Here is an 18,191-nt window from a genome sequence, read left to right as displayed (position 1 = left end):
AGCCCACTCTATATTCGGGCTTTGAGACAGACAGGTTTGAGCAGGCACACTGGATAAAGAAAATTCAGACGGATGCTTCAGCCCTCCTGCTGTGCTGTCTGCTTGGAAAGTGTGTGTGCTGTGCATGTATAACCTATTATTATGCCCGTAATATAACAATATACAGCTCTGTCATCATCCAGGAGGCCGGCACATATTACTTTCACGCAAGCTTTAAGAGGGGTAGCCTGATTAAACTGCACGGAGGACAGGCAGCCAATAAACCCTCTCAATCCAGCCTGGACCAGCTCCTTATCAATAATGTCACTACCTGAAACAGAAAAAATTGAGCAACTGAAATTAAATGTGATGTTTGTAATATTTACATGTTAAAATACATTCTCTCATCCCAGGTTAATATGCACAGACAACGACACTACTGTTCAAAAGTTTGGGGTCAGTAAGATATTTAAAATGTTTTTTAAAGAAGTCTCTTATGCTCACCAAAGCTGCATTTATTTGATCAAAAACACAGTAAATAAAGTAAATATTACTGCAATTTAAAATGTTTCTATCGTCATGTAAAATGTAAATTATCCCTCCGACTGAATTTTTTTAGCAGCCATTACGCAAGTCTTCAGTGTCACATGATCCTTCAAAAATGGAAACCATGATACATTTTTTTCAAGATTCTTTGATGATTAGAATTTCAAAAAGTTTCTTTTGAAGCAGAAATCTTTTGTAACATTATAAAAGACTTTACCGTCACTTTTGATCAATTGAATGCATCCTTGCTGAATTAAAGTATTAATTTCTTAAAAAAGAAAAAGAAAAAACATATTTTAATGATAGTCTAGAAACAAAAAATTAATTCAGGTTATCTCCTGAAAAGAGTAACCAAAACAAGACTCTGTTAGTGATATTGGCACAACAAATGGCGTGAGTTTGGAGTGAAATTAGCTGTTTGTCTGACCAATGGGATACATCTGATTAACATATTGGAGTAATTTGAGACTAATTATGCATTTCACCTTTAAATTATTTTAAAGTCACTGTTTAACCACTCCACAGCTTCACAGAATCACACAAGTAACCTTTAATCTGCTTAATAACCTTTTTAAAAAGCTTCATTATTATATTCCTCAAGTCCTTTTTTTAGTGTCCACAAAGCCTTTCTAAAACAGAATAAATCAGCACATTCAATGCTGGTTCCTTTTCTATTTTGCGTCTGTAATGACTAATGAGTCTAAAAGGGGCTTGTTGTAGTTGCATGAGTGCTTTATTGCTAATTTGTCTAAAATGTTCTCTTGCCTCTATCAAAGCGCTGAGGTTCGTGCCACTTTCAGACCCTCCTCATTGGTTATCCGGTAAAGAGAAACAGACAACCAGACAACCACTCTGTCCTAACCTGCCTGGATTCAACACCTGATGCCACATCAGTGATTTGATTTGATTTGATTCAATAGACAGAAAAGTAGTACTTAATACGTCAAGGATAGCACAATAAAGTTAAAAACGTGTTTCCATTGTGGTCCTTGATGTTAAACAGAAATAGAAATGTGTGAAATGGCACACAAGGAACATGAAGAAATAAAGTCCTCTTCAAAAGCCTGTCAGAAACTCACCTTGGATTCTCCCTAGAATCACCGACCTCGCCGGGCTGAGAGCAGAGCCAGGAGACAGGCTGTACTGCTGGGTTATTGTGTTGTCAATCTGGAAGTGGACAGATATAATGGCAGATAACTTGGAAACGATAGATAACAGTAATAGATTTGAATCAGTCACAGGAAAAAACAAACAAACATCTGAGATCACTAAGACATGCTTTTAGAAATATAATTTATATGCTACAAGACCTTTAAAATTTCAGAATAGCATAAAAATCATCTGTCCTCATTTCTGTAGAAAGTATAGTAGAGGTCAAGTAAACCCCTTTAGAAATCAGATATTGGCCATTGTGTTAACACCTGTTGCTATGGAGACAAAGACTCACCTGGACAAAAAGCTCCTGTCCCTTTCGATTGATTTTGACCCAGTGAAATCGTCCGTCTGCTAGAGTGGATGACACTGGGCTGAACTTTTCTGTTCGTTTTTCTTTGTTCAACAAGTATCGTATTTGCAGGCTGCCTGGGAAATCAGAGTAAAAGCTATTGACTTAAAGTCATAATATATTTGTTTGACACAATGAATGCAGAGTTGTATCATGACAAGAAGGAATAATGTTTTAAATTTGCAGAGATAAGTAACGGGTTGCAAAACAAACTCCAACAGAGTGTTCAAGACCCCAGTGTATATGTATATATATTAGGGGTGTAACGTTTCACTCGTTTTCTCGATGCATCGATTACAAATCCTGACGATGCATATGCATCAATCTTGAAACACGGATTTTTGAATTGTGAATCGACGATTTCGGACAGTAATCGTTTTAAAACGCTAAGAATTGAATAAATTGCGATTTCTATAGCGATTCAATGCTTTCAAAATATATACACATTCAATTACTACAAGCACGAATGAATGGAAACCTTGAACAGTGTTCGTGCCTCGCATCTCTCCTTCACACCCTGCACTATTTACCGCCTGTGACTGTCACAAGATTGCGCTCGTGCTCAGTTCGTCTCACTGACACATTTTTTGAGCAGCTGATGTGTGATCACTCTCCTTAGTACTCGTGGCCAGTAATGCTAAGTAAAGCAGTTTTGTTTTTCTGTAGTTTTTCAATGGCTCTCGGTCATACCGACATCATTACCTGAGCAGTCGAATGCTGCACATTTATTGCATGGACGGAGTAAAAATGTAAGCGTCTAAAGCATATGCACAGTTCCATTGAATGTTAAATGTGTTTTAGCAATGTTGTTCAACCGAGTGTACGAAGGAAACTGTTAAAATGACCACAGCATTAACAACAACCTTGAGATAAGAGCGCGAGGTTTATCTGATAATCAGATGCATGAAAGTAGCGTTTGTTGCTATAGCAAACAGACATCGGGCAAGTTTTCTTTCTGAATCATCATTCACTGATGGAGAGGAAAAGTTAAATACTATAGCATTTTATTTTATGAAAATGAGATAAAGAAGTTTTCACACTGAAAGAGAAGTGATCTCGCGCTCAAAGAACTTAAGACGTGCCAGGAAATGCCTAAAATGGACAAAGGCATCTATCACTGCAGCTAAGCTGAATAAAAAGCAGAATGAACTGGTGAAAAGTTAAGACAATAAACACAATAAATAAATAAAATTTATGAATGATGCAGTGCTAATTGATTGTTTGTAGTATATAAAACAATCATAAAATTGCCATTAGGAAAAAATTATAGTTTACAAATGATTGATTATTGTCCAGCAGTGTATTTGATTTCTTATAGCAAATTCAAAGTAAGAGATAAGAAAAGAATTCCTTCTTTTAAAAAAATACAAAATAATACATACATAGGCCTACATAAATTATTGTATTTTACATTTCTGTCACTTCTGAAATGATGGCTACACCCCTGGTGTGACAAAATGTTAGCCTATACATAATACTTTTAAAGCTCTTTTTTAAAAACTTGGCTTACATAAATTTCTACATATGCCATGTCATGCCATAGCATCATTAAACTAGCATCTAACAATGGACAAACGTGTTTTTCCCTCTAACCTATGGTTCTGTAACCATAAAGACTGCTGTGTAATTTGCCCCCTGACTAAGCATTTAAAGAATTTAGGGGAAGCATTTAAATAATCCTGTGAATGCACTTAAAGAATGCAGAATCGATTCGTTAATTGAATCGAATCGAATTTAGTTGTGAATTGAATCGTTCTGAATTTACAAAAATCGTTCTTGAATCGAATCGAAAACCTATGAATCGTGAATCGAATCAATTTGCTGTCTACCCAAAGATTCACAGCCCTAATAAATATATACACACCATAGAATGCTGCAATTTATTGATTAGAATCGACTATTCCAAAGTGCCATGCAATAATTCTATTTAAACAAATGTACTCTCCTCAGTAAAAAGTTTTACACATAAGAAATGAAGCACCTTTTAAAAACATGTTAAAATGTAAGATGAAGTCTTCAAAAAATTTGGGGTCAGTAATTTTTTTTCCTATACTTTTTTTTTATTATTCAGCATGCAAGGACACCTGATGGAGTTTTGGTTCTTAGTCATTGTCTCCTTTGGCATGCTCAGTTTGGGTTTAAAGACAATTAATATTCAGTAATATTAGCGATTTGACTGCACAGAGTATTGAATGAGAACAGAAACTGAACTGAATTGAGCTGGATAATGACACTACTGTCTTCTGTGGAGCTGCTTTATAGCTGAATGGAATGTGTTTCATAATTGATGAACTTTGCAACATCTTCAGTGTTACTTAGTTGAGTTGAACTGAATCAACACTGAACTAAATTGAGCTCAATAAGGACACTTCTGTCTTCTGTAGAGCTGCTTTATAGCTGAAATTGAATTAGTTTCATAATTAGTGAATTTAGCAACATTAACACTTATTTTCCCCATTATTACTGTGAAAGTGCTTTGAAACAATCTGTATTTAGCACTACATACATTAATGTGAACTGACATTAAATATTTAGTTTTTTTTTTACTGAATTTTAATCAAATTAAGAATCCTGAAAAATATAAAGTAGCACAATTTCTTTTTAACATTAATAATGATAACAAATGCTTCTTGAGCAGCAAATCAGTGAGGGATTTCTGAAGGATAATGTGACTCTGAAGACTGGAGTAATGACTGCTAAAAAAATCACAAGGATGCCAACATAGGAATAAATTACATTTTAAAATATATAAAAATAATTTTAAAAACTGTAATTTTAAATTGTAAAAATATTTCACAATATTACTGTATTTTTCTGTACTGTATTTATACTTTTACTGTATTTTTGATCATCTAAATGCCAAATAAAGTCTTGATGAAAATAAGAGACTTCGTATTTCACTTCTTACTTGTAATAAAAACATAAACAAATCTTACATATGCCAAACTTTTAATTTAATTAATTAGATAATAATACTAGCCTGATAATAATAATAATAATAATAATAATAATAATAATAATTATGATGGTCTTGATGCCAGCAACAGGCGATATCTCTAACTATATTTGATACACGATACTATCGTCTTTCGGCACAACCCTATAATGAGAACAAAACTTGAACTGAATTGAGCTGAATCATGACACTACTGTCTTCTGTAATTGATCTGGATTGAATCAACAGTGAACTGATTTGAGCTGAATAATTGTCAATATTCTCTGTCAATTCAAAGTGACACAAATTTCTGTAATATTTTTTAATATTATTTGCTTGCTTCCTAACTTTAATCCATTGCTTTTTATGTCTTTCCTTAGCATACTTGTCTTCAGTTCTTCTGCATTTCAGTGCAGTGCTTCTTTCTTTTTACCACCTTTCTCCGTTTTTATCCTTCCATGTCAAGACTGATGTGTATTGCTATCTGCTGTGCAAGACATTTTAGCCAGTCATGTGTTCCCTTGATGAGATGGTGACAAATTCTTTTCCACTAACTGTAAAAACATAGGCGTGAAAGTACTGTAAATGGAGATGAGAGACAATGGTTTCAAGAGCCTTCAATTTAGATGCCATGTGCTCTTTAGGTAAAAGGTGTGGATGTAACAGAGAGAAAAAGCATATGTGCATATGATGCACTTTAATGGATATGTGTGAATTTCAAGAATATTGAGGTGCCAAGTTGAAAGAGTGTATGCCAACAAGAAAGGTACAGGGTGTGAAATTGAAGAAAAAAGCCATCTTTTCCTCAACTCCTTTTAGGATTAAAGGAAACATTGATGTATTTCCACTACTCTGTAAAAATGTAACCTGCATAGCTAAAATTTAATTTCTAGAGCTCAAAGGAAGACAGATATTGTATACATATTGCCGTTCAGAAGTTCTAATGTCCCTCCAAACCTTCTAATATTGTGGCTGCTCTTTTCTATTCAGTGAAACAAATTAAAGACTAAGCTGAAGAAAGGAAAAAATAAATAAGTAAGTAAGTAAGTATTGTCCTTTTTGAAACTTGATATGGTTTGTAACAGGGTGAGCAAATTAGGACTATTCCACAAGGAAATGTAAGAGTAACGTATGACTTGGTACCGTTTGATGTTAGCATAACAGCCATATAGTGCTGGTCCAGAGTGTGAGCTGTCAGGATCAAGGCTGGCACATGATGAGTCAAGAATCCAAACGACACCTTCTCTTGAGATTTGATAACTTCTGCGTCATGGAAACCGGCCGGTGATCTTCTGGCTTCCTCATTCAGTATTCCGGAAAATGGCTCCTGGAGAGTGTACAGGACTGAAGATCCACTTTCAAAGGAAGCTGCTAGAGCTGTGATGGACACGGAGAGACAATGCAGTCCCTGGTGAACTTCACTGAGAACATTATCATCATCTCTATGCAAATTCAGATTGCGTGCAAAGGCAATGAACTCTACATCTCATCTGTCATTATTAGAGCTATGAAAAACAACAACATTAGTATTGTTTCCTCCCCAACCACAGCTGAGACCGTGGCAGAGAGGTGTCCTACTGATTCTTTCTGTCTCTTCTCATTTTCTGGTCATCTATTCTAGTTAGCAGTAAACAGCCATGGCTTGAGCGAACCCGTCGTGACATCGCATTGTAAAGAAACAAAGCCATTACATCACTAATCTGACTGACAGGCTGCAGGATAGGTATGAGGCAGGCGAATGGCCGCTGTAATTAAATTCCATTTGTCAGTTAAAGCTTTTCTGCCAAGGCCTGTCAGCCCAGCCTCAAGGAATTCAAGGTGAATATGCCATCAAGGGCATGTTGTCATCCACCAGTGGCCGACCCTCCTGAACTAATAGAACATGAAAAGTTGTCGAAAACAGATGAAATTGAGAAATTTCCAAAGAAGATATAGTGGGTTGACTTTCATTCCTGTTATACACATTTTTTATTACAAATGTCTCCTATTGTGAGACTCATACCATATCCAACAGCTCACGGCAAGTCATGGCTTAAAAGGATATTAAATCAACTCCTATAGAGTGCTGATTTAATTTCTCTCTGAAGGCTTTGATCTAATTGTGTGACTTTACAGTGTAAATCCAATAAAAATACTTCCGCCATCAGGAATGCCAACATTATGGCATTTGAGAACTACAAGCATCTGAGGCGTGCTTAAGTCCAGAGTGACTGTTTCATTCAGCTTTTTTTGATTAGTGCAACAAGACCTATGAAAGCAAGCTCGCCCTGAGGCCATCGTAACCTCACCTGTTCTGCAGTGTGGCCCGTCGAAGGCTGTCTGTGTGCAGTCGCAGGTGTAACTGCTCCTCTCTTCGACACATCTCCCTCCGTTATGGCAGACGCTGTCGCTGGTGCAGTGACCCGGGCAGCCTGAATTCACCCCCGGGGTGGTCTTTGCACGTTCATACAAGTCAAGGGTCACCCCGTTAATGATGAGGGCACGTAAGCAGCCCAGAAAGCCCCTCTGTCTAGAAGCTGTTCCTCCTAATGTGGAGAGTACAATGATTAATTGTCATAGGCAAATTATAAAGCCAAGGCCTTTGAAGTACATAATAGTGTAATTCTTAGAAAAATGATTCCATTTATGTGCTATGTGTGTCCCTATTATACTATTGACATAACTGAATTTTAGCATTATTATTTGATAATTTTACTCTATTTAGTGTGTAAACAAAAATTTTATATTAATATTTAACCATTAACATTACTTAATTATCTTTGTAATTTACATGTTCTTATTCATCACCATTACACATGAATAGGTTTTATAGGTTAACATTTGACCTGCTTTTACTGGCATTCAATTATTGTGCCTTCATATTCTATAAAGTTTTTGTAAAATGCATGCTCTGATGATCAACTTATGACACTGCATTTAAGTGAGTGACAGCATAACATTTTTTTACCATGTTTTTAACAGAGAGTTTACTGAAAATTATTGTTCTTAGCATAAAACAAGAATACTGACTGCAAATAATGTGGTGTGGTGTGAGGGCTTGGCATATACAGAGATATTTACAAGCAAATTATTTATTTGAATACACAAAGTACATTAGGTTTTTAAATATTTTGTGTTCAAACTGTATTTATTTAATAATTATGGAATTGATTTACAAACTAAAAGCCAGAGGCAGATTATTGTGCAATGTGGGACTTTGATTATAAACAAGCCCAAACTACACTGGCACTTATTTGAAATGTCTTTACTATTCCAGCTGCTCACTCAAACAAATAAGGGAGATAAAATAAGCATCATTCAAGCATCATATAAATCAAAGTTAATAATAATAAGCAATAGCTGGGCATAAATGTGTGGTTTTCACTGACTGCAAACTGCTTTGAAACCAGGAGCCCATCGAGCATGCCACATTTTTACTTTGAAATGTGCAGTGTTTGCATTCATTTAATTTAAATCACAGATAAATTATGTTTAATAATCAAATTAGGCCATAACATGATTACTGTTTTTCCGCCCCCAAATTCAAGACCTCTAAAATAATTAAGATTGTTATACCGTTTAAAACTGTATGACTTTTTATGACCTTAAGTTTGATACAACTGAATTTAAGTCTTTTAAGGACCTTCAATTACTTACTATTTATTTGCACACATACATTTTGCAGTTCACACACATCTATTTGTAGTAAAATGCAAGTTAAATGCTTGCACTGTCACGCCTTGGGTGTAATTATATTTTTGCACTGATCTTCAACCCTGTAACATTTAGCAACACCATGGTTCCTGACTTACAAATATGATCACAGATTCTTTCTATTGAAATGATCTAAATTTTCTCTGTTCCCTGGGGTATTCTTAGCTCCAGCTAAAGTACACTCAATGTTATTTTATCATGATTAATGACATTTGCTTGATTACATGTCTGCGTACCCACAAAGAGTTGACTGCTGAGCTGAAGCCGGTAGGGTCTCTCAGATGATGCTTCATTTAGCTTCAGTGGCAGAGAGTCAACCTGTAGAGAAGCTTCTTTCACATTTCGTTCAGCACGGATAAAATGCCATTGACGATCATTCAGGGCTACAGGTGACTGAACGGTAATAATTACTGGTCCATCCCCTAGGTCAAAAGTCAAGTTCACTGTATAGGGAGCTGAGAAAGAAGAAGAAGAAAAAAAAGAGTTTATCTCACACTGTGTGGTTTTAAATCACATGACAATGAATTTCACTGAAAGTTCACTGAATGAAAGAGTCTCTAAGCACTTGCTGAAACCCCTATTTTCGGGTCAGATGCACACAATACCAGGATATTCAAGGATATATTATCCTTAAAATGAACGATTATGTAAATGTTTCTGTCTTGCTTTCCAATTAAAACTTTTTTCATTTATAAAACTACTCTTTTTCTTATGCAATTTTGCTTCAAGTAAGTTTATATTTATAATTTAGATATTTTCTTGGAAAAAAATAATAAGAAAAACAAATTTTTTTTTTTGGCAAATAATATTTAAACAATGACTCACAACTAAGTTCCAGCCTTATGAAGTCTCTGACACCCAGATTCTCTAAGAAGACTCCTGAGAGAGCACTAGTTTTGAAAAAGAGTGAAATATCGACGCTCAGTTCAGCTTGCAGGGTGGGGAAATGCAGATAGGAGGATTCCTGGTAAAAAGATGCAGAGCTCCAGAAAAATCCTGCAGCAGAGGGACAGGCAAGAAAGCACACAATGTGTTGAAAAACAAATTTAGCATTGAATTCGATAAAAAAGGGTCCATCTCTACTGCATTTTGAAATATGAAAATATATTCAGCAGAGAGCCATATTACCCCCCCATTCCCCATTTAAATTTGGTAAACAAAACACCCACGGTTGCCATAGCAACGCAGCGGTCCAATTTGGAGCTCGGCCTGTGAGTTTGTCCGGTTTGTGTCTCCAATGGCGATCTCACTAAGTGGTAAATGGTCTTTGTAAGACAGCACACCAGTATCATTTGCCCTGCAGGAGGAGAAAGAGAATGAGAGAATGTGCAAGAGAAGAGGTAATGAGCGAAAGGCTGAGAGAAAGTCTTTTTAATCTCTCTCTGAGGTAGAAGATTGCCCTCCAAGGAATGTGTATGCTTCACTTGTTGCTTAAAAAACGGTAATACTTGCGCCCTTTGGCGAGTATCAAGCTTTTTCTGCAGTGTCTAGGTCACTTTAACAGAAAAACTAATGAAGGGTTTTAAAGTACGATTCCAATACAGCCATTTAATTGACTAAAACTCTCAAATCTGCCTAAGATTTATTTCGTTCTATCAGAAAATAACAATCCTATTACCTTACAAAGTAGGAAAAACTGCTCACTGAGTGCCAAGTGTGTGGAAAATTGGGCTATTTTTAAAAGGATGCCACAGTTTGATTTTTTTTCCCCACGGGTTAAAGGTTTGGCACATTAAATAAATTATATCGGACTGAAATGATTGTATTGAAATAATATATATTCTACCAATGATAAACTGTGCTAAATGTTAGGTATTCTGAGAGATGGGTACTTATATGAAGCTTTTGAGCTGCTGTGAGATCCTTTATAAAAACAAACTGTGTTTATGTTTATGATATTACATTGTATGATATTATATTATGATTTTTAAGTTGAAACTGTGCATAACACATAAGAGTGGCTGCAAAATATGCATTTTTTCATATTTGGGCTAGGGTCATTGGGCTATTTTTGACTGGCCATTGGGCTAGTTTTGTTACACAGAACTGGCAACCGTGATTCAATGTGAAATTAAGATTTACCAGGTGTCTTGGTCGGCATCACAGTTGCAGAAATAATTCATGTCCCTGCAGTTGCCATCCAAACTACAAGAGCACTGCTGGACCCCAGGCAGAAATCCTCCCCAATATGTTCGTTTCACTCCGTCTCTATCCAGCCACCATGACAGAGGAGTTCCATCTGAAAATGGACAAAATGCCCCTAGGATAAGAATATTTTTTACTTATCTAGCAGTAAATAATTATGCAAAAAATGACAACACTGTTTGGAGTCTAATGTAATTTAGTCATGCATGATGTCAGTAATGGGCTCTGAGACTCCTGTCAGTCAAGCAGCCATTATAGTATTCCTGCAATGTGCATGACCAGACATCTGCTATCACAGCGGTGCAGAGATCTGGCCAAGAGCTTAGCCAATGACAAACGGCAATCAGCAATGCAAGATGTCTAGTGCTGGAGGTTCACCATTTGAGCAATGTTTGATCAAAGGTTGATCTTTTGCTCAAAGGCTTTACTGGATCTCATTCTGAACAAATCAAAATGAACCCAAAAAGTGAGCCACGTGTTTGTGGATAAGTTGACTCCAACTCAGTTAAATGCCTAAGCAAATCATGCCCGCAAAGTCGAGAGTATTAAAGCAGTGTGAGAAAAAAAAAACATATGGAATAATTTAGAGTACCAGTGTATAATCTTTTTTAAGGCTTTATGCATGCCTTTGCAATTCAAATGCTCTCATCATGTCCCAAAACCATCCCTGCATGACAAGAATTACATTCTAACAGCTTTTTAAGTGAACATCATCATTCACCGCACATCGTCGTCATGTCACACTTGAGCCACTTTAATATCTGTGGTAATAACCTGCTGTTGTGAATCATTTAGCTGTGAGGTACTTTTTTGTTCCTTTGGAACATATTAGTCGAATTTAGAGGATTATAATTCCTGAGGTACATAAATCACACACTTCATAAGAAAGACAACATTTTAGCGCTACAGTACACAAAAACAATAAGAGAGACTAGAGTAATAAAGCAAGACCAACCCCAGGTGTCAAAAAGCCGAGACTTTCTGCAACGATATTTCACTTCCTGTTGGCAGTGTTCCGAGGAGGTCACAAGCGAGCGGAGATGGTACGGCGAGATGGTGTAGTTGAAGATGAGAACAAAAGGGCTGCGTGGAGTGGATCCTCGAATGTCAATGATCCTCATGTGATCATGCCCCACTACGGTCCAAACTTTATCTTCTGTCCAAGAAACACACACACACACACACACACACAAACACAAACACAGCATGCTTGAAAAACTAGTACAGACTGAAATCCCCATTGACTCGGATCATGTATCAACCATCTCAAGCCTCCACTCAATCGACCGTATGTGTTCGCAAATGAAAATGAGAGATTAACAGAGTGATGGAGTCGTATGTAAATACCTGATGAATATTAAGCAGAGAACAGAAGGTCACTCATTCAGGAGGGTGTGAAATGATGAGAGTATGGTAGTGTACGCTAGTACCTTTCTCTATGCAAATTGAAATTGCTGTGTGTGATGTCCAAAGGTGCCGGTCTGCGGTGTCTTGCAGAATTAGCATGGTTAATAGCTCCTGTAATTGAGGTCAGTTTCAAATGATTTTCTTGCCAGTGCTTGTTGGCGTCGTCTGAGAGAAAAGGTCTATTTGTATTGGGACTCTGGATCTTTTAATGCATTCACCGTGACAAAGCTAACTTTGCAATCTGACTAAAGCTCAATGAAAGCTAACTTTGTAAAATAAAGTCAGCTTAGCTGTGCCAACGTGCAGCAGGTGGTCACAGCGTATGACAGTTTCCCGGTGCTTACTTTTCTCAGCTCGGCTTGCAGCTTCAATAACCTCGGAGCCAAAGCCTGCTGCCTATGAAACTAAGAAAAACGAAGCTATCAGTCTCAGCTAGTACGCGCTGCCAGTCTCTGCAGGGAGACATGCTCCTTGACTTTTTTCTTCTTTCACCTGCACTCCTCCCTGCTGCTGACATAATGGGGCTTGAATTTCCCTGCGTGATGATATAATGTATTACAGTCTTATCTTAGAGACAAATCAGCCCAGCATCTGATGCTGAGTCATGTCAGAAGCCATAAACCAAGGTCGGTGAAATTGGTGATGAAACCTGACAGGAGATGTGAGAAAACGCATTGTTCCTGGTGATAGAAGATGCATTTGCTTGCCTCCACATGTCTTGGTGAGGTGGTAAACCATTTCCCCCCCTTTATTTTGCTATAGCACTGCTGGTTATAAAGAGCTTATCTCTAGATGTCTAGATGTCAAAAATACTAGTGATTTTTACAGAAAAAGACTGTAAAAATGCTACAGTAAAAACTGTTATTGGTTAACCGCATCCACAGTGTCTATCAATCGTGGCAGGAGTAATTGCTTAAATTTTGATGAAATGATGGAAAACTATTAATCCGTCATATATCAATGAAAAAAAAAGCGCTATCAGTAAGTTCATATTATTCCCCCACGGTCTTGGGATAATACAAAACATCTAAACCCCAGCAATATCACACCATCTAGATGTCTTGGTAACACTCATCATCCACTTCATTGGATACAGTCTAGCTGAATCAGGGATGTTTGTGTGGTGCCTGAGCAAAAAATCTGCCTCACCGGAGACTCCCTGAGATAGATTGGCCAACCCTGATCCAACCTGCTGAACTAGACAGCCGCATGAGATGCTGAACTCACCTAATGAGATGTGTGATTTCTCCAGGCAGTCCCCCACACATGCTGAGGTCACACCTGTCCATGCACTTAATCAGGTTTGTAAATGAGAAGTGCTGAGCTTTGAGCTTCATCATTCAATAATGTGAAAGATGATGAACATCAGTGTATAATACGTCTAGAAACGTGCCTAGCTGAGTATGCATATTTGGGTGAGTCACCTGCCATGGTGCAGTTGACTTGAGTGTGCTCTAGAGGTCCGCTCCCATCAAGGTCGATTGTAAACACACTCGACTGGCTTCCTGTTTTCCTGAAGGCCTCACAGGATCGCTCATATATTGCTGAAAATGATGAATCATAGAAATGATGTAAATAAATCTGCTGCTGTTTTTATGTTGTGTTTAATTACAGAACGCTTGCATTTTGGCACATCAGCATGCTTGGCACAGGGATACTGAGCCTGTAGGAGGTAAACACAAAAGTGAAATCAAGAACATTTTGTTGCCTTAAAGTTTAAAGTGTAATCATATGAGATAAATTATACATGTCAACGTTTGATGATTCAGCTGTATCATTTAGACAGAGCATTCTGCCTGAATGCTACTGATAGCAGATATCTGTTAAATCAGTCACACATAAAGACACATGCAAACTAGTCTTCGTTCACTTACGTATATTAAATTAATATTCCTAACAATGGCATAACCATTTCAAACAGTTCATTTAGCAAACAGAGGTAATTATTGTTTACTTGAGACCTGTTCTTCATGACAGAGACATCCTCTGTGCAGTAGAGTGAGCTAATTTGCTGCATGTGTTGTTTTGCTGACAGTGAATTGCACAGCAGGACTTGTAAAATGGAAATATCATATTTCTCGGTCTTTTAATGCAATAAGTCTAACAGATGGCATTGTCATGCCTCTCTCTCCTCCAGAGAACATGTACAGTCATGAGCGTATGATAAAACAGTGCATGTGGCGGCAGATTAGAACATATTGATCCAACAAATTTGATTACAGCAAGGAACCGTAAAAATGTATCTGCCTAAATAATTACAGCTTACTCAAAATACTACCATAGACACAGATGGCAAAATTAAATGGATAAATTGGGGAGTACACAGTTTCATATCATCGTTACATGACATGTAAACTTGCAGCTGTCAAGTGATACATTATGTACACTCTAATTAATCTTAATGATTCAAAAATAAAAAAGTAAGAAGCATTGGACTAATCAAATAAGTATCATTTAAAATAATGAAAACCATTTATATGAATAATAACAATAAAACTATGGTAGACACAGATGGCAAAATTAAATGGATAAATTGGGGAGTACACAGTTTCATATCATCGTTACATGACATGTAAACTTGCAGCTGTCAAGTGATACATTATGTACACTCTAATTAATCTTAATGATTCAAAAATAAAAAGTAAGAAGCATTGGACTAATCAAATAAGTATCATTTAAAATAATGAAAACCATTTATATGAATAATAACAATAAAACTATGGGGAAAGACCGACCTCACTAACTTTACTGAAACATAATACAAATTTAATTGAAGTCGAAGTCAATTAAAGATCTAATTGCAAAATTTAGTAGGCTACTTTCTCCCACACAATGTAAGCACCTGTAGATGACAATTAGCCACTTTAATTCTTTTAAAAATAATTTTAGCAAATAGAAAATTATAACTTTGACAATGCATATCTGAAATAAACCCACGTACTGTACATATATTATCATCAAAACACTGCAAGACAGTGATATCCAGCTCACATCTGAGTAATCATGAAGGCTGTTTTGGGGATTTGCATAACTTACAGTTGTGACAGGTGGCTCCCGTGTATCCTGTTCCAGAACAGTCACAGTAAAACTGGTCCCATGACTGGATGCATTGACCACCGTGTTCGCACAGATTGGGCAAACACCTGTTGGGATAAACATATTAAAATACAGTGATAATTTATGATTTTAAATAATGGTGATTGCCTAACTACTGCCTAATAATGAATAAATAAATCACACAGTTTATTGAGGAGAGGTGCTATTATTTTCTCTTTTCTGAGTATAAGGGGTTTAAGATAATTATCACCTGACAAATGCAGATAAAAAACTGAAACTATGCTTAGACATTATGAGTCTGCCCACATGGAATCCAATCCACAGAATTGGAGTGGTCATCATTCACCAACTTCTACACTTCCCCTGCGTCTTGCATGTTTGATTATTAAATATTTTGACTGATATGATAATACTTCAAGCTAAAAATAAGAGTGTATCACTTTGTTTTAGCTTTGTTTAACCCATATTCCATTATAATTCCAAATAACAGATTTTACTTCAAAAAGCCAAGAAATTCTGCCAAATCCATCTGGGCCTGGTTATAAGCCAAATTACACATTTGATCACTACATATTGCAAGACATGGATGGTGAATCACCAAAAACAAAAAAAGCTAAGTAAGATGGGGAATCAATGGGGAAAGCTGACCTGTCTTGTATGTTGCAAACATCAAAGCTAATCTGACTATAGTTGCTCAGGTTTTCCTGCTGAATCTGAAGTACGTCAACTTGATGGTTGTTGATGAATAGGAAACGAAGGCAGCCCTGATATCCTCTGTTGGGGTTTTCACAGTTGAAATCGCTCTGGAATAAAGGGCAGCCTAAAATAATGGAAAATCCCAATTTACTCTCTTTTAAATCAAAAACAACATCCACAACTAATACCAAGTTGCACAAAGAAAAATCTCTGTTCTGAGAAATTTGTGCAAAGCAGCTTATAAAATCTCAGCAAGACTGCATTGTCCCTGAAGTAAGCAAAATGAGAGATTTAGAGGTCTTAGTTAAGACATTGGATGTTTGAGTCAAAGATTTCAATAATAGCTTTAAAGAAAATGCATTTATCCTCTACAGTAATTGAATGTGGTTAGAGCTGCCTGAATGAACTAAACGGAAAAAAACCCTTCGAGAACAAAGCAGGAGATTTGGGAATAACATGCATGTGAAATAAATGGACCCTGAGAATGCGCTCAGCTTGCCAAGCCTGTATTTTATTCAGGAATATGAGGAACGTTCAGTTGATGGAGGTTAGGTCAGCTTGCCAAGCCTGTATTTTATTCAGGAATATGAGGAACGTTCAGTTGATGGAGGTTAGAGTTAATAAGGTAGAAGAAAATTGTACCTTGCATTCAGGAAAATGTTTTTGGTAATAACCACTTTTTTGCCTGCAGTTCAGTAGTTCAGAACTGAGTTTTGTAGATGACAGATCAAAATAAGTTACTAGCCAGAAATTCTTCCCAAGAATCAGGATAAACTAGCTATTTCAATTTCTAATGCTATACCTCCGATGAAGATGCTTGTTCTTTGCATGTTCTGAATAAGCCCACTGACTTCCACAGTGACGGGCTTCTGGTTGTTGACTGTTAAAGACACCTTCTGACCCTTGACCTCGATGGCTATGGAGTGCCACTGTCCATTACTCAAATTCTGACCTGAAAAACAAACAGTAGAAGCATAACAAGGCAGTGCTCAGAACGAAAGCTGGGGTGAATGAATGACTTAATCATGTGCATCTACAACTGAGTATACAATCTAGAGTTGGGGTACTCGGACTCGTACTCAGGCTTGAGTCTGGTCTCGAGTACAGTTTTTTAAAAGACTCGGACTTGTCACGGACTCGGATGCATTTTTACTTGGACTTGACTCGAACTTAAGTCTTTCGGACTCGGAAAATATGTCAGAGTCCAACCAAGTCCAGGGACAGTTGACGGAAATGTCACTGAACTCAATGCATTATCACGAAAGTGATATTCAGTATTTGCATGTGTTTTTAAGTCTTGTCCAGTACTTGAACGCCGACGGGTTTCTGTGCTCACACACTAAAAGCGCGCTCACAGAATAACGCGCCTCTCAGTCAGCGTGCGAATGCCGAGTTCTTTCGCTTAAGTTCTCTTAAAAGGGTCATATGATGCTATTTTAAAGATCATTATTTTGTGTATTTGGTGTAACAGAATATGTTGACATGCTATAATGTTAAAAAAACACATTATTTTTCAAATACTGTACATTATTGTATGTCCTCTATGCCCCGCCTCTCTCAAACGCTTCGTTTTCAAGTCCCTCCTTCCGACAAGCGCAGTCTGCTCTGATTGGCCAGCTGACCCAGTGCATTGTGATTGGCCGAACATCACAAGCATTCATCGGAAATGTAACGCCCCTTACCGTAATCGCGAGCTTCATCTTTCAAATGAAAAGATGCACGCGCGCACACACACACACACGATGCGCAAAACTCTGCATTTGAACAGTCAATAGCAAATACTTAAACTAATAACAAAACAGTAGCTGATTCAAAAGCGCCAGATTGTCATAGCAAAGTCAGAATTACCTCCTCTCCTAGGTTCACGAAACGGTCATCCATAAAATGCATTGCTGTTCTGTTGTAAGTATTCTTAAAGATTCCTAAATGCATCTACTTTCGGAAGGCCAAATAAAGTTATTTTGCTTTCACCTAGAAACACAAAGCATCTCCCTGACATGGCTGCATCAACACTAACTGCGGTTACTGAAACCACGCCTTCTTTCTTTGCATGCACATTTGGGCGGCATTATACTAATATTGCCACATAGTGAGGTAGACATGTGGGGGCGTGTTAGAACGAGCCGTTTTAGGGGGGCGTGGCAGAGTCTTAACTTTGATAAAGAATATCTCTTTGGTTTTGAGACTTTAGTCTTTGCAACTTCAGGGATCTTATCTATGCACAATCAG

General features: G+C 37.2%; 1 protein-coding gene across 1 annotated transcript in view; it reads right to left on the bottom strand.

The window, feature by feature from the left end:
• Positions 1 to 200: 200 nt before the first annotated feature.
• LOC107572029 (contactin-associated protein-like 5) overlaps positions 201 to 18,191 on the bottom strand; it is a gene marked incomplete at its 3' end in the record, with an annotated part of 100,873 nt that continues 82,882 nt past the window's right edge. Inside the window, exons 11-25 of the mRNA XM_016258432.1 lie at positions 16,765 to 16,914; positions 15,915 to 16,086; positions 15,246 to 15,352; positions 13,634 to 13,753; positions 13,437 to 13,490; positions 11,758 to 11,958; positions 10,740 to 10,896; positions 9,827 to 9,954; positions 9,483 to 9,653; positions 8,894 to 9,112; positions 7,253 to 7,489; positions 6,108 to 6,341; positions 1,973 to 2,106; positions 1,605 to 1,692; positions 201 to 310 (exon numbers count right to left, since the gene is read on the bottom strand). Coding sequence (XP_016113918.1) covers positions 201 to 310; positions 1,605 to 1,692; positions 1,973 to 2,106; positions 6,108 to 6,341; positions 7,253 to 7,489; positions 8,894 to 9,112; positions 9,483 to 9,653; positions 9,827 to 9,954; positions 10,740 to 10,896; positions 11,758 to 11,958; positions 13,437 to 13,490; positions 13,634 to 13,753; positions 15,246 to 15,352; positions 15,915 to 16,086; positions 16,765 to 16,914 — 2,282 coding nt within the window. The remainder of the gene's footprint in view (positions 311 to 1,604; positions 1,693 to 1,972; positions 2,107 to 6,107; positions 6,342 to 7,252; positions 7,490 to 8,893; positions 9,113 to 9,482; positions 9,654 to 9,826; positions 9,955 to 10,739; positions 10,897 to 11,757; positions 11,959 to 13,436; positions 13,491 to 13,633; positions 13,754 to 15,245; positions 15,353 to 15,914; positions 16,087 to 16,764; positions 16,915 to 18,191) is intronic.

Source organism: Sinocyclocheilus grahami, unplaced genomic scaffold (assembly GCF_001515645.1).
Source record: "Sinocyclocheilus grahami isolate Dianchi unplaced genomic scaffold, SAMN03320097.WGS_v1.1 scaffold1684.1, whole genome shotgun sequence".
NCBI lineage: Eukaryota > Metazoa > Chordata > Actinopteri > Cypriniformes > Cyprinidae > Sinocyclocheilus > Sinocyclocheilus grahami.
Note: the sequence above shows the minus strand (reverse complement) of the source record. Positions and strands in the feature narration are given on the sequence as shown.